Source organism: Dermacentor andersoni, chromosome 1 (genome assembly GCF_023375885.2).
Source record: "Dermacentor andersoni chromosome 1, qqDerAnde1_hic_scaffold, whole genome shotgun sequence".
NCBI classification, from domain to species: domain Eukaryota; kingdom Metazoa; phylum Arthropoda; class Arachnida; order Ixodida; family Ixodidae; genus Dermacentor; species Dermacentor andersoni.
In genome coordinates, this window is record NC_092814.1 from 344,922,279 (window position 1) to 344,946,133 (window position 23,855).

Genomic DNA, 23,855 nt, shown 5'->3' on the forward strand with positions numbered 1-23,855 from the left:
CCACTCCCTTCTATAATGCCTTCGGGTATTATCGGCAATGAAATAAATAAATAAATAAATATGCAGCAACTCTAGGGGAGTCTTGGTCTCTAGGGTCAGACATCTAAGGGAGACTTTGCCCGGGCCCAGCAGTTGTTAAACTGCAGCAGAAGAAAGGGCAAGTTCGTTTATGACAGTGCGTCGTCATGACGGCATTATGTTAAAGCAAAGTTTCGTCCCTCATGTACTCAAATGACAGGAGCATTATTTCAATTCCCGCGTACTTTCATGGCCGTATGGCAACACTGCTTCTCGAAAGCTTTGTTACTTGGTGTTTCGAATTCAAATATAATGTTGAACAGCCGAATGCCTAGCTGTTGAGTACATTTCAGTGTCGACAAAGTTAGTGAACCACCTATTTACCGGAAAAGAAAGAAACAGAAAGCTCAGCCTAAAAGAAAGTAAACATAAACTGGGCGAAACTCATCTGCGATCACTTGCCAAGTGTGCGAATAGCCGCAAAGCTCCATTCATAAGGCGCGTGCTGCAGACGGGCTCCTTTAGCGCTTGCCTCTCGACAGGCTACGCCTTCTGGAGGCGCCACCGTGGAGTCCGCGCATGCCCAATGGCACATAAACTGCGACCTAAGTTAGCGTCAGAGAGGTTCCTTGAAGAGTGGAACACACCTAGCGGACACTTAGTGGCACATACCCACTTGCGCACGCCGAGGGGCCGCAGGGGCACATACCGAGGTTCCCATACCCAAGGCGGCATCAAGAGGTTCACTCAAGAGGGTCACATACCCAGTGGCACACATCTGTGCGAGCGGCCCACATTTTTAGATCGCGCTAACGTCTTGGATCCGCCCCCATTTTTGTTTTGATAGGTGGATAGCTAGATAGCCGGTAAAAAAACTGGTCCGAGAGTGCCAAGAATGCTACTCGCATTAAAATACGGCAGTGAAGGATCATCCTCAAAAATGCACTAACTGTATAAAAAGCACAAATTTCAGTTTAAAATAAAATATCAACACTGGGTCTAGGGAAAGACGGAGCTGGAAATGCTGAACGCTACTGACGAGCAGTGGTAGCTTTGCTTCATAGGCCAGGCACACTATTTTCAGCCATGAAAGCCGATGTTGTGCCTAATAAATGTTCCGTGACAGATAGTGATGATTTTTTAAAAATTGAAATGAATAATAGGAGAGGTTGGCACCTTTATAACGGCACCGGCAACTTCTAGTCAATTTGCAAAGGAAACAAATGTGCGCAAAGAGGGAAAATGTTACAAAATATGGCACTCAGTAGAACACCAGATCAATAAAAACTGTATAGTACAACACTACATGAATCGCAAAGTTCTTTTTTTGCATGAGTTCAGTACACAGATGCATATATAAAGTTAAATATCTTGAATAGCCAAAACACAGAACACGAGCAATTACACCGGATAGCGCAGAACACAAGTAATTACACGTAGCGTAAAATTCACGATCGTTAAATCAATTTTGAACCGAGAACCACATTGATATCACTCGTTTAGATTATTAGGATAAACTAAAATTTAATATTTGCCCAAAATATTGGCGTCCTCGAAAAAGTTTTTCAAAGCAAGTAGTGCTCTTTTCTGAATGCCCGCTGTTCGCTATGGTCCAAGTATCTTTTATATAGTGAATGGTCTTCTACCTAAAAGTAACAAATTTGCTTGCAATGTCCTTCGTTGTGAATCATATTTGGTGCACTCGAGGAGGAGATTATGCACATCTTTGCCTGGATGGTCACAAGAACATCGCGAACTAGACGTACCTTTTCTCCTGTGTAAAAAGTGTCGTGTAAATGCAATACGAAGCCGCAGGCGCTGCTTCTGTTTCTCTGAATTTCTGTGAATTCCGAATTTTCTGTTTTCCCTCGGAGTTGACGGAATTGGTAGGTTTTTAGATGGGTGTATAAGGCATAACTAGAAGTTCTTACATTGCTGATCAAACCAGGTAGTTTTGCTGAGACGGCAGGATATCTGTCTCAGGAGCAGACGCACTTCACTACGCAAAAGGTGAAGATTGATTGTCTCTGCGTTATTGTGCGCCTGATTCGCAGCTGCCTCCACTACGGTGTTACTAAGAATATTGCGGTGCCCGGGCATCCACTGAAATTCAATTACGTGATTCATTGCGCTTGCTTTTGTGTACTCTTTGAGTGTCTCATACAGTAGCAGAGTGTTCACAGACTGTTTTTATTGCTTTGTAGTAATGTGAGAGCGGTTTGCGAATTGCTAAAAATAACCTATTTTCGCGCATTTTCTTCTTATGTTCTGAATCGCCAAGCACACCGGATTGCAAACAGTTCTGCCACGGTGTAAGATGTCTCTCGGGATAATTGAAACGTTTGCTCTAGCGCCAAATGTAGAAGGACGAATGCTGAAGCCAAGGAATTTTTATTACAGGAACCGTCTGTATACACGTGGATGTACTGGCCCTATGATGAGTAAATTGAAATAGTGTCAGTTGCTCTGCGGCTACCATGAACATGTCTCTCTTAGATATAATCCCCTCGACCGATAATTTTATTTAAGGTCTTGTTAATACCCAAGGAAAGTAACTAACATCAACTTCGCATAATTAAAATATTGGTAATAATGTTTTATGTTCTTGAACAACATCATGAATTTTGCTTCTGTTTCTTTCGCTAAGCGCGAGGTTTAATAGATGGTTCTCGTGGTAAGATGCCATAAATATGTCGGCATGCTTCAACCACTCGTATTAGTGAAAATTGTGGCTTCAGCAATTACTAGAGAAATCAAGGTAGTCTGCGGAACCCCAAGACACACTCGCAGCCCCCTTGCCAGTAAACGCCGAATACTTTCCTCAGAGGTTTGCGGTAAGCCATGGAGAATAGATGCCGAATAACCCATTTTTTTTTTGTTTTATGAGGGCGTTATGAACTTGTAATAGTAGAGAGACTGATCCACCCCCCCCCCCCCCCCCCACATTGTTACAGGAAGTCGCCGAAGTGCGCTTATTACAGCAATGGTCTGCTTTTCAATTGCGCAGATGTTTGCAGCCACGTTAACAGGAGGTGAAAATAACGCGAAGAATTTTATGATCTTTCACGAGCATCAAAGTTTGCCCTTCAAGTTTAAGTTTCAAATTATTGAGCTGTCGTTTAGTGAAAGGGAGTACGGCTGTCTGCGTATTAGAGACTCATACCTATTTTTAATAAAAGGCGTCACTAATATCAGGACCCTCTTGCAGTGTTGTTTCAATATCTTGTATATGAGATCCAGATGCCCATATGCAGATATCATCTGGTTACAGGGAATACTGCAGGCCAGACAGTAATTTTTTGTGGTAAGCCTGCCATGACACAGTTAAATAAAAACAGACTTAGAGCAGTGCCCTGCGCAGCACCCTGCGTGATGATGTTATAACTACTCTCTCATTCAATAGTTTCCATAAATATTTTTCTTTCGCTTAAGGAATTTGATATCCATTGCTCTATTCTGCCATGTAGGTCAAGCTTTAGCATACCAGCAAGGACGTGCATGTGAATTACAGTGACGAATGCTCTCTGACTGTCTAAGAATACTGCTATTGTCAGATCTCCATACATTAGTTCATGTTTGATGCATGTGACAATGTCTAAAACTGCATCCATTGTACACCGCTTTTGTCGAAAACCTGTCACGTAGTTTGAAAGCACATTTGTGTGTTCACAGCACCATTTCAGTCGTCTGTCTATCATCTTCTCCATTAGTTTACAAAAACAGCTTGCGAGACTTACGGGTGCGTAAGAGTCAAGACAAAATAGAATCTTTCCTGGTTTCAGTGCAGGAATTAGACGAGACAATTTCCATGAATCTGGAATACACTCTCTCATCCAGATATTAATTATCTTCAGAAGAGCCATTCTATCTGCTGGACCAAGGTTCTTTAACATCACATACGTAACGCCGTGCAGGCCTGCAGATGTCTTTGTACAGCGTAACGTAAGAGCACATTTCAATTCCTCTAAACTAAACACACACACACACACACACACACACACACAAGTTGAAGGTGTTCTGACATAAAGCACGGACGAACCTTTTGTTCTGCTACTGCTGTGGAACGTGCAAATTGTGGGCGAGTAAACGGAATTCCTGGCCTGGATTCTGGAAACGGAATTCCTGGATAGAATTCGTCGGCAACAGATGTTTGCGGCAAGGGCTCGGAAAGGTTGGCTCTGGGTAACTGGGCCACTAAAAGATCGGGCAACTGACCATATTCTGGGAACTGGGGTGAAAGGAGGCGACGACGTTCAGTATTCGGGTCATTGTCTCGTACCTGATTTCTGTAAGTGTCTGCGCGAAGTTGAGTGAACTTTCTCTGCCATCTTGTATGCACCCAGTTTTCCGCTGCGACGGTAAGCGCGTTCTGTTCGTCTTCAAATTGCTCTTAGGAGAACACGCTCGTTGAGGTCAGACGTGCCTAACCGCTGCTCCACGGCACGTACTTCTGCCCGAACCGCTTCCACCAGCCGGGGGCGCCCGAGGCACCGCGAGCGGCACGGCTGGCCTCGAGACCCCGTGGCTCCGGCTCTGTGCATTTTCATCGGAAGTTAATCGGACCAAACCAAGAGAGCCCACCGAAAGCATCACCTGAGTGAGTACTTCGGCGATCTGCGCAATACTCTAACCAACGAGGCCACATCGCTGATCACACTGCTTTCGAAAAAGCAGCTCGGTCAAACGACACCACGGCTTGGTAGGCCCGGCCAGTCAGTGCACAGCATGGACACAGACGAGCCTGCGGGTGACACCGAAGAATACGGAACTCCATTCACGCTGGTCACTTCGATCAGACGCACGCAAGAATCACATAACATTGTCCTCCGTCTCCGAAACTGCATCAACCTAGCTACCGCATCAGCATTCCAACTCACAAACGATATAGTCACGGCCACCGCACTGACTCCATCAAAAGCCAAGGACCTCGACATCCACATCAGGCGCACCCAGAACTTCATAATCACTTCCACAAAGCGAGAATCAACGCTTATGAAAATTCTCGCTTTGCACACAGTCATTCACAATGGCACCGAACACCAAGCCACAGCTTACAAAGCCAGCCAGCCAGACAACGCTCATGGAGTAGTTCGAGGGCTACCAATAGAAATCCCGGACGACAAAATTAGCGCGTACATCACCGTCAGGGGCGCCAAACTTCTCAGAACATGACGCCTCAGTAACAGTGAATGCGTTCTGATCACAGTAAGCGGCCTAAAGCTCCCGCGCGTCACACTAGCTGGACGGGTAGTCACGTTGGTGGCTCCGTACAGGCCCAATGCGGTACAGGGCACATTATGCCACATCATAGGACACCGAACGGATGGATGTCTGCCCCACAGCGCTAGACTACATTCATGAGAAGGATGCGGCACCCAATTCACGCCGGTAACTGACCCTAAATACACACCCCACAAATGCGACATGAAATGCATAAATTGTGAAGGCGCACACAGCTCCCGAGACCCCACCTGCCCGAGAAAACAAGCCACCGACAGGGCCACTCGAACAGCTGCCTACAGGAGAGATCGTCCAGGATCTTCTATACCAAAGCGGAAACGAAATGAATTGCAGACGAAGGGACAACAGCCGCCGCACAATGCAAAAGATAATTTCCCCCACATAACCACGCACAACCGCTGCGCAGCACTCGAAGGAATACAACAAATCAAACAATCCATCGAAGTGGACGTGCAGACACAGGGCAACATTCCAAAACAAGCAGAAAGAAGGAGACAATACCACAAAACTTATGCCATGGCAGCCCAGACTATAAGGCTCAAGCCCTTGCAAGGGGACATCGTACGGCCTCAAACACCGAAAACCGCGGGACCATTACAGCCATTCAAGAAGGGGCCAACGTCCGCTCGACAACCGCACCATATAGCCACGCAAGAAGGATCATCCAAAGACAGAAGTGAGGATCGCCCAACCGACCAACTGTCCAGGCCACAACCCACACAGGTAAGTCAGTCAGCCACTTCGACACCACATGATAGCCATATTCCCTGCTGCATTACTGACATCTTGCGCAGCCTCGACAACGTAGAGAAACGGGAACGAGACCGTGACCACGCACATGAACTAATCACAAACCAACTCACAATGAGCATAGAACAACTGACCTCCCGTTCCGAGCAACCTTATGCCGAACTAACTTCACAAATGAATATGCTAGTAGAGAGCAATAGTACTCTCAGACGTACGGTACAAAACATGCAGCAATCTATACATGCACTCGAAACACAACAACGACGTCTTTGTAAGCGAATAGACACCACACCAACCGCAAGCGCCAGCAAGAAGGCCACACACGACACCGACAGTGAATCCAGAAACGAATATGGCCAGCCCTAAAATAGGGGCGCCCGCCAGCACATTAAACTCAACGTCAAGTCGCGCGTCCCCCCAAATAACAATCTGGCAATGGAACTGTAGAGGTATTCTTCGCAAAAAGAACAACTTCGCTCAATTCATTCTCACAGCCCCCCACAAGCCAGATGTTATCACCTTGCAGGAAACAGTAGGCCCAATAACCCTTCCAGGATACACCACTTACTCTAGGCCGAGCATTACACAAAAAATAAGAAAACGCTCTCTCGGCAAGGAAACAACACCGTCGACTCACACGCTCACCATGACAACCACACTTATAGCGAACAGGCACACTACGACCCAAATTTCCACAAACTCCATCAACACGGCCACAGAAGAAACTGTGCACACGCAGCTTCTTCTACGGAACGTACAACCTAGACGTAATAAACACCTACCGCTCCCCAAAAGCACTGAGGTATTGTTCACAATGGCGCAAACAGCTCAACAATTGCAGCAAACGTGATACCCTCTGGTTGGGAGACTTCAATAGCCAAAACATATAATGGGGCTACCCCTTTAACAAACCCAATGGAAAACCACTCCTACTTCTCTCCGAAGAATTCCACTTCAGCCTAGCTAATGACATCACCCAACACACGCGCACGGGAAACTCGGTAGAACGCGACACCAACCCAGACCTCACCTGGACACGAATAACACACGAACCGAAATGGGAAAACAAACAGGAAACACTCGGTAGTGACCACTGCATCATCACTACAAGCATCACAATACCAAAAAAGAAACGCAAACGAACAAGCAACAAAAGATGCCCAATTGACCCTGCTGCACTGACGGACTGGACTAAATTCCGAGCTACTCTTCAAAACCTTACATCATCCACGTGGGATGAGTGGAAACAGAAAATAACCTCAACCTACACCAAACATACCGCCGCCATACAACGGACAGAAGAGCTCCCCGAAGTAGATGGTCACCTTCTGACCCTCTGGGACCAACGGCACAAATTAGTGAAACAGTGGAAAAGAAATAAACACAACAAGCAACTACAAAAACGCATACAGGAACTCACAGAGGAATCTGAAACATACGCCAATAGCCTTGGCGCCTCCAATTGGATACACACATGTGAACAGGCAGGTGAATCACTACACACGAAAAATCCCTGGACACTCTTTCTCAGGCTTCTGGGGCAACCCCCGCGGAAAACCCATCTTGCCGAGATCCAACTCGCTCACAATATAACAGGTGAAGAGCTGGCCAAACAGTTTGCCGACGTATTTTTTCCGACGGCCACCTCACAGCCAAAAACACCAGACTTACAAACCCAACAAAACAGCCTACCACACGAGGCAGATTCACCGTTCACAATGCAAGAGCTTCCCATGGCAATTAACAACACCAAATGCAACACAACCCCAGGAACAGACGGCATCACTAAGAAGATGCTGGCCAATCTACCGGCGAAACAACAGAAAAGACTTCTCGAATATATAAACACAGTTTGGGAAACAAGTGAGATTCCACTAAGCTGGAAAAACGCCTCTGTTATACCAATCCCTGAACCTGGCAAATCACCCAACAACCCAAAACATTTCCCACCTATATCAGTTACTTCATGCGCAGGCAAAGTCATGGAAAAAATGGCTGTAGCGCGCCTTCACTGGCTCCAGGAACGAGACCAAACATCAGACCCGAGAGTCATAGGCTTCCGCCCTCATATGAACACACAAGACGCTATGTATATGATATACCAAGATGTATATGCCACAGAAAGTACCACCCAAATCAGAGCAGGGGTAGGACTTGATGTCAAAGGCGCCTTCGATAATGTCACCGACACCGCTGTACAAGAAGGCCTGCGAAGGCTTAAATCAGGCTCCCGCATGACACAATACATACACAACTTTCTTCATAATCGCATAGTCAGCATCAAGGTAAATGGAGAGGAATATCAGAAGCGTCATCTCACGCGGGGAGTACCTCAGGGATCGGTATTATCCCCGAGTCTCTTCTCCATGGCCTTCGACATTGTCAGCGCGCAGCTGCAAAAGCTACCCAACCTAGGATACACCATCTATACAGACGACATTTCTCTATGGGCACATGCAGGGTCTCCAGGTGAGATCGAAAGCACACTACAACAAGTGATCAACGTCATACACTTCCATATCAAAGGAATTGGCCTTCCCATCTCACCGTAAAAATCAGAATATATCGTAGTTACGAACCAAAGAGGTCACTCAGCTAACCACTACCGCAACCTCATCCATCTCCGAATTGAAAATAAACCAATTCAAAGACACAAAACATTCGCATTCTCCGATTCCACATCCAAGATGATGGCAAGGCCGACACTTGGATGCAAAAAACTGCACAAAAATTTCACCAACTAAAACGACTGCTATACCGTATCAGACGGAGAAACAAAGGCATTCGCGAGCACAATCTATGCAGTATAATCACAGCATTTGCAGTACCCACTATTCTATACCACCTGACATACCTTCACCTCACAAAAACGCAGTGCACAAAACTGGATAACCTACACAGGCAACTCGCCAAAATCACTTTAGGACTTCCAAGATACGCGCCAAATCACAAAGTAAGCCAAACCGACATACTTCCAAATCTTAGCAGACTATTGGACGTCCGCACAGTATCGCAAATAAATAGATTGAAACGATCACACCAAGGTCAAGCACTGCTTAAAGATCTTGGACATTCTCAAGACAACATGCCTCATATAACGCTGCCACCTCCACCGTGGCAAGCGCTTCACAGCATTCACACGCTGCCAATCCCCCGCAACATGGACCCGCAAACAGACAAAGGAAGAAGACAAGCGCGCGAAAAACGCACCCAACATAACCCCCCGGACACAGCTGTGTACTTCGCAGACGCATCCCCGGGTAGAGACCCCACAACACACCGCTCGTCGACATACAACGCCGCGACCAATGCGTATACCCAAGGCCTGCACACAGGCCTCCCTAGCCAAGTAACAGCTGAAATAGTGACAATAACTGAAGCAGTCACAGCACCACAGCACACACACAACAGCAACCTCATTCGCAAAGACAGTCAAGCAGGATGCCGAGCGTTCCTCACGGCAAACCTGCCCAACTCCATCCGCGAAACCCTGCATCGATATACGACGAATAACGCGGCACACCACATCACTATTCAATGGGTACCTAGCCACTGTAACATCGAGGGAAACGAAAAGGCCCACGCTATATCCCGCGCAAATATTCCGGGACCTCCTCTTCAGTGGCCAGACGCCCTCAGTTCTACAAAGGTAAAACAAATAGCTTCAAACATGTGACGCCTAAAATTAGAGGAATGGCATGAACAAGAAACTACTCTCCCACCTCCACCACACTCCACAATATGCGAGGCCGCTGCCACTTGGCGCCAAGTCCAAACGCACTGCCTACCCACACAAGACATTCTGCACTACATAGCTGGAAAAGACGGCTCCCCCAAGTGCACACACTGTGTGCACTTGGGAGATTGAAGTGTGTGCACTTGGGATTGAAGTGCGTGTTGAAGCACTTCACTCTATACTTAGGACGGTACCAAAAACACCACACACATTAGAGGAATGGCTGGCTGACCCAACACCACGTAATGTGGCCGCGTTAACAGAGCTCACCACGGCCCTTGGGCTTTATGTACCACAAGAAACGGACCCAGCCCAATCAAGAGTCGACGCCACCAATGTCGCCCCTTCACCCCCGTTTCCGGGAGAATCTCACCACCACCCTAACGCCCAGTAGCCCCGGACAGGGAGCCGGAATGAAATAAATGTTTTTCTCTCTCTCTCTCTCTCTCTAATTGCTCTTAGACATTCGGGTTCCCCGTCAACTGCAGCATATTCACTTGAGACAATGATTTACTTCGTGCAAATCTTCTAGGACTCACACAATATCTTGAAGGAGAGTACGGTAGCGCGATTAAAAGACGGGACAAAGGAAGACACATAGGGACACACACACACACACACACACATCTATGTGTCTTCCTTTGTCCCGTCTTTTAATCGCGCTACCGTACTCCCCTTCAACATGCATTACCAACAAGCCCACATTGCAACCCTCGTAAACTCACACAATATGTCTGCAATACTTTAAAATTTCGGATTTTCGCGCAATGAGCTAGTTAAATAGTGATGAAAATTTTGCCAATCAGTATTGTAGCGTTCCTAACTAGAACGGCAACAGAAATGACATAATCTAAGTGAGACGGGTGTCGTCCGCCATTTTATTCCAACTTCTTCCTTCTCACTTCTCCCCTAGCCCATTTCTTCGTCTTCTGTCATGCGTCCAGCGCAGACCGCTTCACTCTTCAGGATTTCTTTTAATTACACCTCCTGGGGCAATACTTGAATATGTTTCCAATAGCGGCGCACTCCGTTTGGTCCGAGGCTCCGGCGTACCAGACATTCTTCAGTATTCCATGCTGGCATGCAGTCTTAATAACTCGAAATGGTCCGCAAAATTTTGAATTTGAAGGCACAGCTCCTTTCCTTACAAGGACATAGTCTCCAGGCTGTATGTCCGGTATCTCGCTACTGTGCCTTTTATCAAATTTTCGCTTCATGCGGCGCTTGTAGACCTCCTGTTCTTTGACAGTTTTCCTTACTTCGGCGAGTTCGAGGTTCTCTAGGAGACCTAGCTCACGATCTGCAGGAAGTGTGGGCGCTGTACCCGAAGTTACAAAATGAGGGCTGCAGCCTAAAGCCGTGGTGTATGATCTGTTGTGATGTTTCACAGCGGCCTCGAGACAGCACTTCCAGCCACTGGCAAAGTCTGGATACATCTTCAGATACTGTTTGATGTCTCGTATGGCACGTTCCGCTAGGCGGTTTGCTGCCGGGTGGTATGGAGAAGAATACTTTATCATTATGCCGTGCTCCTGTGCCCACTTTGATAATTTGGCGCTCCGGAAAGCCGGCCCGTTGTCGCAGACGAGCGTTTTTGTGTGTTTAAAACATTCAGCTTTGAGGAGATCTATTACGCTGATTGCGTCGTCTTTACCAGCTTTAGCCGCAATCGTCCTTGTACACTCATCTATGAAGAGCAAGAAAGCTTGCGTTCGCTTGACTCCTTCCCCCTTCTTTTTGAGCTCCGCGAAGTCCAAATGAATTACTTCGAACGGGACGCTTGAATATTCAGGGTTTGTCATAACGTCTGTCGATTGCTTGAATTTAACTTTGTTCACCTGGCAGAGGTGGCATGTGCGGATGTAATGGCTGATGTCGCTTTTCATGCCCGGCCTTGGGAATCTCATGAGCAATTTCTTATAAGTGCGCCAGAAGCCATCATGTCCACCCGATCCAGGGGTGTCTTGGTATAGATGAAGAATCCTTGGAATCATAGTTTGTGGTACGTGATACCTTCCATTGATAAACTGTAGCTCTTCTGTACCTTCCCATAGACGGCCAGAGCTTCGTTTTCTGTGGTAGAGTAATTGATTTCGGCGGGTTTCAGGGTATAGCTGTAGTACCCCACAACGTAGTGTTTGGTCTGATCAGCTTGTTTGGATGGCTTCTGGTATAGAACTGCACCGGTAGCATAATGTGATGCGTCCGTGTTCAGCACGAAAGGCAGAGAAAAATCCGGTATTCGCAAGATGGGGTCCGACGATATTAGTTTTACAAGCTCCCGATAGACAGCTTCGCACTTCTCGTCCCAATGAAAAGGCACGTCTTTCTGAGTTAAACGTGTGAGGCACCTTGTTCTCAGTGCATAGTCTTTGATAAACGCCCGGAAGTGTCCTACAAAGCCAAGAAAAAGGCGCAGGGAGTGCACATCATAAGGCTTTACCAGCTTGGAGATTCTCTCTACCGATTCTTGCTTAGTGCTTTTAGTCTGTCCATCAAACACCCTGCCAAGAAATACTACGGTATCTTGAAAGAACGCACTTTTCTTGAAGTTGACTTTGAGTTGGGCAAGTCTGAGGGCATGAAGTACTTTTGAAAGATGACTAAAGTGTTCTTCCTTTGTCTTTGAGTAGATGATAATGTCGTCGATGTACACATGGCAAAATATGCCCAGGTAAGGTTTCAGAATGTCCGTCATAATCTTCTGAAACCACGCAGGGGAGTTTTTCCAACCAAATGGTAGGCGGTTGTACTCAAACAAGTCAAATGGGGTTATGAACGCGGTGTACTTCTTCGTTTCTTCACTTAGTGGAATCTGCCGAAAGCCCTTGCAGAGATCTATTCGGGAAAACAATGGCAACCACCAGTTTCGTCAATGATGTCGTCGATTCTCGGCATTGGATAAGGTATCAATTCAGTTTGACGATTGAGAGCCCGGTAGTCTGTGCAGAGGCGGAATGTCCCGTCTTCTTTAGGTGCAATAGTTATAGGAGAAGCAAATGGGGATACAGAAGGCCGGATGATACCTGCGTCTAACATTTCTTGCAACTCCTTTTTCAGCCACACCTTTTTATCTCTGGACATATTATAGGGGGTTCTACGAACCACTGTTTTATCTGCGAGCTCGAAAGGAACGACATGTGATTTTATTGCTGGAGGGTAGCTTCCCATGCATATAAGCTCTGGGTACTTAGCCTTGATGTCTTCCTGGTGAAAAATTAGCCTTGATAGACTAGGTTCTTCACCAAGATGTTCTGTTCTTATCGTGTCTTCGGGCATTACCTTGTCATCCCAATAGAGGTTTATCTTAAGTTTTTTCATGTCTGGACGGGACAAAAGAAAATCGTAGGTGACATTGGGAATTGCCAATACGTCACTGGTAATAGCATTTCCTTGAAATTCAATAGCCAGGGTTACCCATTCGCTATGCATGGTCACTGACCCATCGTAGGCTTGGACACGCAATGTTCTACCAGCGTGCAGACGACTGGAATCCACTCGAGTCTTGTTGATAATTGATACCGAAGCTCCACTGTCAACGAGAGCATTTACTTCAATGCCATCTACCTTAATGAGGGCGTAAAATAAGCTTGACGACACCAAATACACTGTCTCACTGAAGCTCTTTTTCTGGGGCTTGTGATGCATGGTAGACAGATTATGTGGAAGTAGTTCGCCATGAACTGCGGTAATTGGTTCTTCACCATCCTCTCAGTCATGATTTACGCTTCCCAGAGATTTGTTTATGAAGCTGTGTTCACATTCAGTTGACGGCAACGACTCTAGATGCTCACTCAGCTTACGAGAATCAAGTTGCTCTGTTCTACCATCTGGCTGTCTTCTCGATGTAATTCTTGGCACTGATGTCTGTAGAAAGTTGAGAAGGTCATCAAACGTTTTTGGACCTTTGAGCTGGACATGACTACGGATCTCGATACACAACCCTTGCGTTATCAAAGCTAAAACAGCAGAAGACGACAGCTTCGGTTCTGCCGAATACAATAGGCGACGCTTCTCAAGACAGTACTCAAGCAGAGAGCCACCTGTATAATTGAAGCATAGTGCCGCATCCCATCTGTCTACTGCGTTGCCTTCGAAAGCCGCTAAAAAGTTGCTTTTCCACAGTTCCCAACATGTTGTTCCATGATCCAGGAGTTGCACGTCATACCATTTTCTGGCTATAGCGCCCAAATAGCGGCGCATAATCAAAATCTTTGTGTCGTCGGAGTGACACATATTCTTGTCAGAGGCGTACTCGAAAAACCACAGCCAGTAGTGTGCACATTGCGAGTTTCCTTCAAAAACATCTGGTTCAACAATGGTTCGTGCTGACTGCTCTCGACTAAGCGCTTGGACGAAAGTTCTCATTATTTCGATCTGTTGTATAATGTTCCTTTGCAGTTCCATAACACTCAAGTCTAGGCTCACCTTCCCGGCAGGCGTTTCCTCTTTGAGGGTGCCACGTCGTATGGGTTCCAGAACGAGTTCGCTCAGTGTCTGCAGTTGTAGATTCACTGTCACCGATCCTGTTTGCACGAGGCCTTGGCGGCTGATTGCAGCTTGTTGCAGCACCACATTGATCAGCGCGGTAGAACTAACTTCAAGAGGAAGGTCCGTCGCTGGCTCACCGTGCACTTGGTATCGGGTGAATACAACAGACTCCGATGATGCCTGGTCGACGATAAACGTCACCCGCATGGCTGGTCTTCGAAAACTGTCGGCTGCGCCAAAATGTAGCGTTCCTAACTAGAACGGCAACCGAAATGACATAATCTAAGTGAGACGGGTGTCGTCCGCCATTTTATTCCAACTTCTTCCTTCTCACTTCTCCCCTAGCCCATTTCTTCGTCTTCTGTCATGCGTCCAGGGCAGACCGCTTCCAGTATATTTTGAGTAGCGCCGGGTCCCTTTACTCCGTATTCGACGATGTTTTACCATGCAGAACCGGAAAATGATCGCTGTTGTGCGTTTATATGTCCGTTGACCATTCAGCGCCATTAAGAAGGTAATGTGAACAAAGGGTCACATCTATACAGCTGGAGTAGCGAACCCCTCACAAGAACGTTAAAAAGCTGTCATTTAAACGGTCAAATTGAAATTTACTACTGCGCACTCGATAACGCTTCGGCGGTAATCATTATGTTCACTGCCGCAGATGACGTTATGTGCATCGAAGTCCCCACAAACCAGCACATGTGAGTTTGCGATACCGAACACATTCACCAAGATGTCTACACATATTTTGTTAGAACCTTGTAGATAAAGATTCATCACTTTGACACATGTATTTCTAAAATATACCTTGCATATGCTATGAACTCCGGTATATCTGAATAGCTCGATTGTATTGAATAGGACGGCAGGTCTTTTCTCATGCATAACATCGCTCTGCTGTTTCCAGCAATGCGCCATGATTTATATATAACATATCTTGAAAGACAAACGTCATCTCGAACGCCTGCCTCCTTTATACATAAATCAGAAATGTTATGTTAAGCTAGTTGTTTGCGAAAATCAGCTGAATTATTCGGAAGGCTATGAGCATTTCACTGAAATATGAAAACATTGCTGTAACGACTATTCATTGTAAGCCTGCCGTGGTTGTGGCAGCACCAACGGCTCCATAGACAGCAGTGCTTTTACCTCTAGCAGGTTGTTTGCTTCTGGAAGGGCACTGAAAATTTTACGCAGAGCTGTGAATAGCATGGGCAAGATCATCTATTCCATGGGTATAGACGCCTAATCACCAAACGATACTGAAGCGTCATCTGTGATCAGAGCAGATCACTGAAGCGTTGACTGGGATGGCCACTGCGATGTCTGGCGTGGTTGGGCTGAATGCTTAGGTAATCGCTCAGATGTTGCATGAGGTTGCTGTGTCAGTAACAGAGGGCGTTGCTGAGAAGGTAGACGATATTGACGCGATGCAGGGGCAAGATGAGCAGCATTCTCTGAAGATTGATTGTGTCGGTCAGTGTCGGAACGTTGTCGACCTGAATGCTTTAGAGCCGCAGAATATTTCAAATTGTCCGCTTGATCCTGCTCTTTGTTGGGAGTTGGAGACGCATATCTTAGGGTATCAAGGTTAAGTGAGGGCGCATTATGAGGAGGCAGCCTGCCGTATATCAACTCGTGTCTGCGTAACTTTGAGGAAGCTGTGCTGTGAGGGCTCCCGGAATAGGACGCTTTGTGGTTTCCGCCACATTTGGCACACTTTGGCTGACACACAGACTTGCGCTCTGAGTGGTTGCGGTCTTCTGAGCATATCTTGCGGCGATGTGGACTGCGGCAGTTCTACGCTATGTGTCCAAACCTGTGGCAGTTGAAGCATCTTATAGCAGGGCCTTGGTATTCTCCAACAGGATGACTCGTGAAACCCAAGTGCACTCTTTGCGACATTGGTTTATCTTCCATGAAATGGAGAATAACAGTTCTTAGAGGGCGTGATTGTAACGCTCCATCTTCTTGGCGATTGTAGCACGCCTGGCGACGGGCAGATGTCACGCCAAACTAATCCAGGAAGTCAACGAGTTGTTCTTCCATATATTAAACTGGTACAAGGCGTATCTTGCCAACATTTTTTGCGTAAGATGCCGGAATAAATGGCTAGACTCCCAAACCAGCCACTTCACTCAACGATAGTATGAGCCCTAAAACGTAAAACTATTCGAATATGTTTTTATTCCGATCTCCTGACGTCAAATTTGCGTAACCGCTGACGCAAGCATGGGGCGGTCACCCGCAGCGTTGTCTGAACACACCAATCAAACGCTCTCCTCGTTTATAGGAGGTTACTTTTGTTTGCTTGAAAAACGAATAACATTGCTTACACTGAGCGGCTTGTCTTACCCAATTGGCTGACTAGAGGCGAGGAGCACGCTCAAGTGGAGAGGAATTCAATGAGGCCGAGCCACTGCAATGAAAATCGATAACCGGACAAAGACAGTGGTGCCCGACTCTGCGATTGTTCCACTTTCCCTTACTTAGCTTGTGGTGGCTGGTTAAAATCGTGGCAGCATGCAATGCAAGCTTAAGAATGGCGCTGAAACGGATCCTCAGCAAAGAAGAGTTCGCAGAACGAAGTCGTAAACGTGGCGAAAGTGCTCGAAAACGTTACGCGGCCCCGCAAAAAGTTTTATTATACGCAAATAAACCCATGCTCTCCGGCACGTGCGAGTAACCAGTGCCTGAGCGATCAGCGGCAGCCATTTTTTATTCCTTTCGGAACGGGGCAGCCTGCGGATATTCAGAAGAAAATACAGTTTTGTTCCGCACAATAATGCACCTTTAACGCATACACGTCACTTTGACGCGGCGACTTTTTGCCGTTTCGTCACGTCGCGTGACAGGAAGGTGAAGTCGGTGCAGCCCGAAAACATTTGCCGAATGGCCGAGGGCTAATGGCGCAAAGGCGTCGAATCAGACATAACTACTTTTCTATTGTTCGATCAAATCATGTATAATCAATGTGCACACGTGATATCATATGGGCAGCTACCGCGGTTTTCGTGACGTCGCGTGACAGACAGAGGGAGGGGGAGTGTTCCAAAAAGCTTTTGACCAATCGCGGCGGACTGATTGCATAATTGGAATAGAAAAGCTTGGAATAGTTTTACGTTATAGCGCCCTAGATGTCTTGTAAATGAGAGTGAAGTAACGTTGACAGAGAAACTTCCTTCTGCAGTCACGCGGAATGACTGAACCTTTTGCTTTGCCGCGGAAATAATTTCACTTGCCAGAAGTTGCAGCCTTCCTGTGAGGGTCGAAAAGCTACTGCAATTCCCTCAGGCCGCTTCTTTTTATACGTTACCAAAAAGAACGGCGTATCGTTAGAGTCGAGGTCTTCGCTTACCTCATAAGTGGGTGTTCTATCTCATCAACCTGTGCTTTCCTGGTTTCACTGTCGCAAGTATCGGCCTTATTCACTGAAGGTGCGCTGGAACGTACTGCAGCGTTGAAAACTAGCGTCGCCGGCTCGATGACATTAGTCGCATGTTGTGGCACTTCCAAATGCGGGGCCGGTTCTGTGGCACCCATGCACCTCGGAACATGCTGCCGCACATATTGCTCGTGCCGGAGTTCTTTGCTGCCTACTACTGAGGTACGCGGAGATCGCTGTAGAGCGCAGCAAAACTACACTATAATCGCGTGGTCTTTAGCTCATAGGTATCCCACAGGATGTCTGTTTTTTCTGGACAATAGCACAGACTCAAAACAACACTGATTCTTCGAAGAAAACAGAAAAATGATATCTCGCCGAGGAAGCAGCGGTTGCTCGGTGGGACTTCTTCCTACAATATTCAGATAAACAGATGGTCTGCCCGTTGAAAAGAGCATGTCATTTGTGGTTCCATTGTCAGCCGTGGTCTTTGTATTGAACATTGCATAAATGACTGCCTGCGTGAGCACACTTGCCACATCTAGTAATTAGACCATATGTTGGGCTAAACAACTTTTGCAAACAACTTTTCATCTCCACGGTCTCCTGTGCTTTCTGGGGTTCCTCAAGGTTCTGTTCTTGGCCCCATTCTCTTTTTAATCTACATTATAATGACCTTCCTAATGACATATCTTCTAACATACGCCTATTTGTGGACGACTGTGCTATTTACCGACCCATTAACAATAGCTCAGATATCCCTGTCCTGCAGCGTGACTTACAAACAGTTGAAAAATGGTGGAAGACATGATCAATGTCATTAAATGTAAATAAAACCTCATTAATCTCTTTCAATCGTCGGCATTCTTATGTAGCACCCTCATATCTCTTAGGTAATTCAATAATATCACCCGTGACCTGTTATAAATGCTTAGGGCTTATTTTAACGCACGATCTTTCATAGTCCTCTCACATCGCTAAAATAACTAAAGAGACTAACCGCACCTTAGGCTTTCTTCGGCTACATCTGAAATTTGCCCCTCCTTAGGTAAAAACTCTTGCCTACAAATCTGTGGTAAGGCCCAAACTTGAATACCCATGCTCAGTTTGGGACCCTCATCATATTAATCTTTCTAACATGCTTGAATCTGTCCAAAACCGCGCAGCCCGATTTATCTTCAATGACTATTCTTCATATACTAATGTCACAGCGCTAAAATCTAATGCGAATCTTCCTAGACTACAAGCGAGACGTCAAGTGTGCAGGTTCATTCTATATCACAAGTTTTATCATGCCCCGATTGGTAACAGCGTCATATCGCCAGCTCACCGCCATTCATCCCAGACAATCATTCAAAGTCAGTGTACCCCCCGCACGCGCGCACATCATCCCATCTTCATTCGTTTTTTCCACGTACAGCGAGAGACTGGAATGATCTGCCTGAAGAAGCGGCGGACCACTCCAGTGCGGCTGCGTTCAGGACTGCCATCGAACCCATTTTTTCTTTGAAGCAGCCTACCCCTCATTTAAAACCCTCCTCCAGGGGCGTTTAAGGAATAAATAAATAAATAAATAGACGTGGAAGCGATTCTGTCGCCAGACATCAACCATTCCTAGGTATTGTAGTAGATGTGCTCATTCTATCCATCAGGCATTCGTCATCCATTGCAAGAACCTTTCACATGTGCCACGTTGCCTTAAGAAATAGACCGCACTGCTTTGGCTACACATTTTTTCAACGTACTTACGCTTCGACGTCTGCAACCGCATTCTCGCTAAATCACATATAGCTTTCAAAAGTTTGATACTATTTTTGAATCATCATAAGAAAGTCTCCCTTCTGGTTTCAGAAGGTGCAGCTTTTAGTGAAACTAGGAGTATAACAACTTTCTGCTGATCACCTTACGTGTACAGCAACTGCAAATGTTATAGCATAAATGCGTCCCTGTGAAGTGCAGGCGTCAAAACATGTATCATTGCGGTGGAATCCCCTTCCATGCACTGCTGTCCGAATAGTTCACCCTGCCTCTGGAGCTTGGCGTAAAAGCTGCGAATAGAGAAAAGAGAGATGACGTAATAGGCTTTCAGCCATTGTTTGCAGGCTGGTGCACCATTTACTGGGCGTTTAAAACAACAGCGATTGTATTGTAGCATGCGGCACTGATAATACCCGAGGCCATGGTGCGGAGATATATTCATCTGTGAAAATTATTCACGTAGCGTCCGCATAGTGTTTCATGGTCAAAATGTTCGTGTAGCATAGCTGTGTTACGTGCCAACATGTAAGTGCTCTGTTTCGCAATCCCGCAGGTTCAAGGCCTACTTTCGCGCCTTCTTGTGCGGCTCCTGTTCCTCCAAGCCCACCAGGGAAAATGAGCGGAGCGACAGGTCGGTCCGCCTGAGGACGTTGCGCTGCGGTTCCGCAAAGTGGACACAGAGCTTTACCCTGAAGAGCGGCCTGAAATGCTCATCGCCCACTGAGAAGGGTGAAAGACGTCGCTCCTGTAGAGCACCGCCACTCGTAGCTGCGGACGATGGTCGCGGCTGACATCGGCGTGAAGCAGGCTGCTGTACTGACGTACGACTGCAGGCTACTTGTTCCGGAGCCAATTTTCTGCCTGTGCTCACCGCACCGACCCGCACTGAACAGCTCAAGTCCGCCTTGTAGCCACTGACGACGGTGAATAAAGAAAACGGTAAAGACAGGCGTTGAAGAAGACGTTCACGAGAAATTCGTAAATAAGTCTGATCTTTAGCGAGAAATGTAGCATCATGCAAACCTCCCAAAGGACAGAAAGAGAGAGAGAGCAATCGAGTATAACCACAGCGGTTGATGGGTTGATGATTAATAAAGTTTGCGCTCACGGGAAAATGAGCCACTGAAGGATGAGCTGTCTCAAGCATAAAAAATAATGCCCGGGATAAACAAATGTAAAGAACACGAAAAAAAAAGATATAGGGAGGAAGGGAAAATATTGCACCAACAAAGCTTCACATATATCAGGTATAGCCTGCTATACTATTCTATATATATAGTCAAAGCCCAATATATTGTCAGTCATATTACACGAGAAACAAGACGTAAAGAACCTTGCACATGGCATAGAATAAACCACAGCCATACGAATAGCATACGTAAAGCATTCGCAGCACATTCAACCAAGCAAAACCGAAAACAGTGGTGCCCTAGTTCGAATTGTTTTCAGAGTTCAGCCACCCCCGCTCCCCCCTTCACGAAATTTGGAAACCATTCTTGACATTTATTTCAGGCGCAGTTGACAATAGATGTTGATAACGACACGTGACAATGTCCAATAACAATGTTCAAGAGCTCAACGTCTTGTAAAGCAGTGATTTCGCCTTGTTGGTAAGACATCGTGAGGCTTATAGCGCGTTAAAAAGACAGGGACGAAAGTGAGACGTGACACACACAGGCGCTAACTTGCAACAATCTTTATTTCGAGCAAGGGACCCATACATATATACAACTTTTTCGCGTACATCCTACAGGCGCTGTTTGCAAAAAAAAAAAAAAAAAAAACAACCTTACACACTATTGCGCAGGTACGATAACTCTTTGCGGGAAAGGGCTATTGATGGTTTAGACACACAGTTATCGCCAAGCCTATCAATGATTTCTGCTTCTATAATTTCGCGAGTTATCCTACCTCGGGCTTTTCCCACAATGGAGCAGTCTCTGTATGCTGGAGCACACGTCGAGTGGTCACCATCATCCACCCCGGCGACAGTGTAGCTGCAATGCCTGCAGTGGACGTCAAGGAACCTACCCCGCTTTTCTGCTACATTGTACCGGTGTTCCTTTAAACGCTCGTTGAGGCACCTTCTGCTTTGCCCCATGTAGTTCTTCCCACACTTTAAAGGAAGGTTGTAAACAACTTCTTCCACACATTCAACAAACGGTTCCTGGTGTTTCTTTTTGCACGTGCGCTTATCAGAGAGGCCTGGTCTGGTTAGTCTGCACAGGCATTGCAGTTTTGTGGAAGCTGAAAACACAACCCTAAACCCTAACATTCGCACGTTGGCCTATTTTCTTTAAACGGTGCGATAAGCCGCGGATATATGGGATGACAGCAACGCTCCTCTTATCTACACAAGGCACGCTGGCGGGATTATTTGATATCTTCGACTTGAGCAGACCCTCAGCAACGCTAATAAGTACATGTGTAGGGTAACCTGCCAATCGAAGACGGGGGATCTGATCCTTGATGCTTTCGGTCATCAGCTCCGGGCATGACTTACATAATGCGTTTGACAAGCATGTCTTTGTGATTCCCCTCTTAACCAACTTAGAGTGCGCCGACTGATATGGGAGCAGTGGCTTGTTCGCGCGAGGTTCGTACTTCCAGCGTACATGGTCAGTGAAAAATAAAAACTTAATGTCAAGAAATCGGATACTTCCGTCAATCGGCAGTTCGTGCGTTATTTTTAGAGGAGATAAACCCTCGCGTATAAAAGAAAGTGCATTAGTGGTTAAAAAATCGAAAAAGTTAGCTCCCATTCCTTGCGATATATTTTTAGCTGAACTAGACGAGAACATAAGCGGTCGGCATCCAGATTTTTAGATACGTCGATGACTTTTTAGTTCTACTTGACTGCAGCTCTAACTGCTCTAACAGCTCTAACAATGCGAGCCGGAGTACTATTACGATGCACGGGTAACCGAAATGCGGATGTATGCAATATGGTAGTCTGTCTGTACAGCTCTCGGACAGCATGCTCTCTTCTTGCAGTTACGTCTCGCACCACGCGGCACTATGCAATATGAAAAAGGTGAGTTCTTTCATGCGCTCGATGGTATCTTTATTCCGTGATGTTTATCCTCAAATCTGTCTCTTTGCCATACCTTACGTGGTAAAAGCTTAAGCTACGCACACAGCGTAGAAGGACGATGAAGAAGCTAGGTGGACATGAACGGCCAAGGTAAAATAAAGGATCAACGCTGCACACAGATTTCGTGCCGGCGGGTCAATGATGCGAATGATGAATGGAGTCTTTACTATTGCTCGTACTTTCTTAACAATCATTTTATAGTATTTTAATGGTTTTAGTGTTCTATTCTGATGGATACAAAAAAATGCAGCTCTAATATTTTTTCACACATTCTTTCAAGGCCAACAATGTGGCATAACAGCAGTACTATTATGGGAGGCTTTCAGAAACAAAGACATCTGCGAGCAATGAGCACAAAATTAGGGATATGCACTTCCACGTTTAATAGATTAGGAACCAATAAAAGAACTTGGGCTCCAATCCACGCTGTGAAGTTGGCTTGACAACGAAGCCGTAAACGACGACCTAGAACTATTACCCATTGCGACGTGGCTTGAAATTATTCGCGTGGCTATATTCACATGCACTTGACCTAGTTATCAGCCAAAGATGTTTCAAGGTCCTGCGAATTCGTATGCGCCGCTACTCCGTGCACGACAAAGAATCGACAAGAGACAAGCGAAATGCACTTAACCTGGAATCATAGTCGATCACCAACGCAGCAACTAGACCCCAATCCTGCATAAAGAAATTTTTTCTTATATTTAGAATTTGCACCCTTTAAACGATTTATTGCATTGTACTTTCGTCGCTTGGACTCGTTTTCGCGTTAACGACATTCATCATCATCCTGCCAAGCTTGGCGCTTGCACTGAGCGTCCTGGACAAGATATTCATCCGTGGCATGAGCACGTCGCTGTTGTTCACGTTGACGTCTCCGTTCTCTTCACCGCTCCTCGCATGGACGCTGCTACGTGCTTTTCAGGAGTCCTCAGTGTACGTATATATATATATATATATATATATATATATATATATATATATATATATAGATAGATAGATATATATATATATATATATATATACGTACACTGAGGACTCCTGAAAAGCAGCGTCCATACGAGGAGCGGTGAAGAGAACGGGGACGTCAACGTGAACAACAGCGACGTGCTCAGGCCACGGATGAATATCTTATATATATATATATATATATATATATATATATATATATATATATTGTAGTGATGTCACGTCCTCCGTTACAAACCGTGCTGTCACATACCTGCATTTCATTTTTTATGTGTTGTGTGATGTCAGGCTTCCTGTTATACGTGCATGTCGTTATCAATCAGTCTGTCTATACTTCCCATTGTTGACGACCCCCTTATCATCCATCATGTTGACACGACAGGTGTTTTGTTCTTTTCTTTGTTGAAAAT

General features: G+C 46.1%; 1 protein-coding gene across 1 annotated transcript in view; it reads left to right on the forward strand.

The window, feature by feature from the left end:
* The window catches only part of LOC126516547 (tachykinin-like peptides receptor 86C), a 370,138-nt gene extending 348,969 nt beyond the window's left edge, over window positions 1–21,169 (forward strand). Inside the window, exon 5 of the mRNA XM_055063916.2 lies at window positions 19,936–21,169. Coding sequence (XP_054919891.1) covers window positions 19,936–20,173 — 238 coding nt within the window. The 3' untranslated portion in view covers window positions 20,174–21,169. The remainder of the gene's footprint in view (window positions 1–19,935) is intronic.
* Window positions 21,170–23,855: the final 2,686 nt, after the last annotated feature.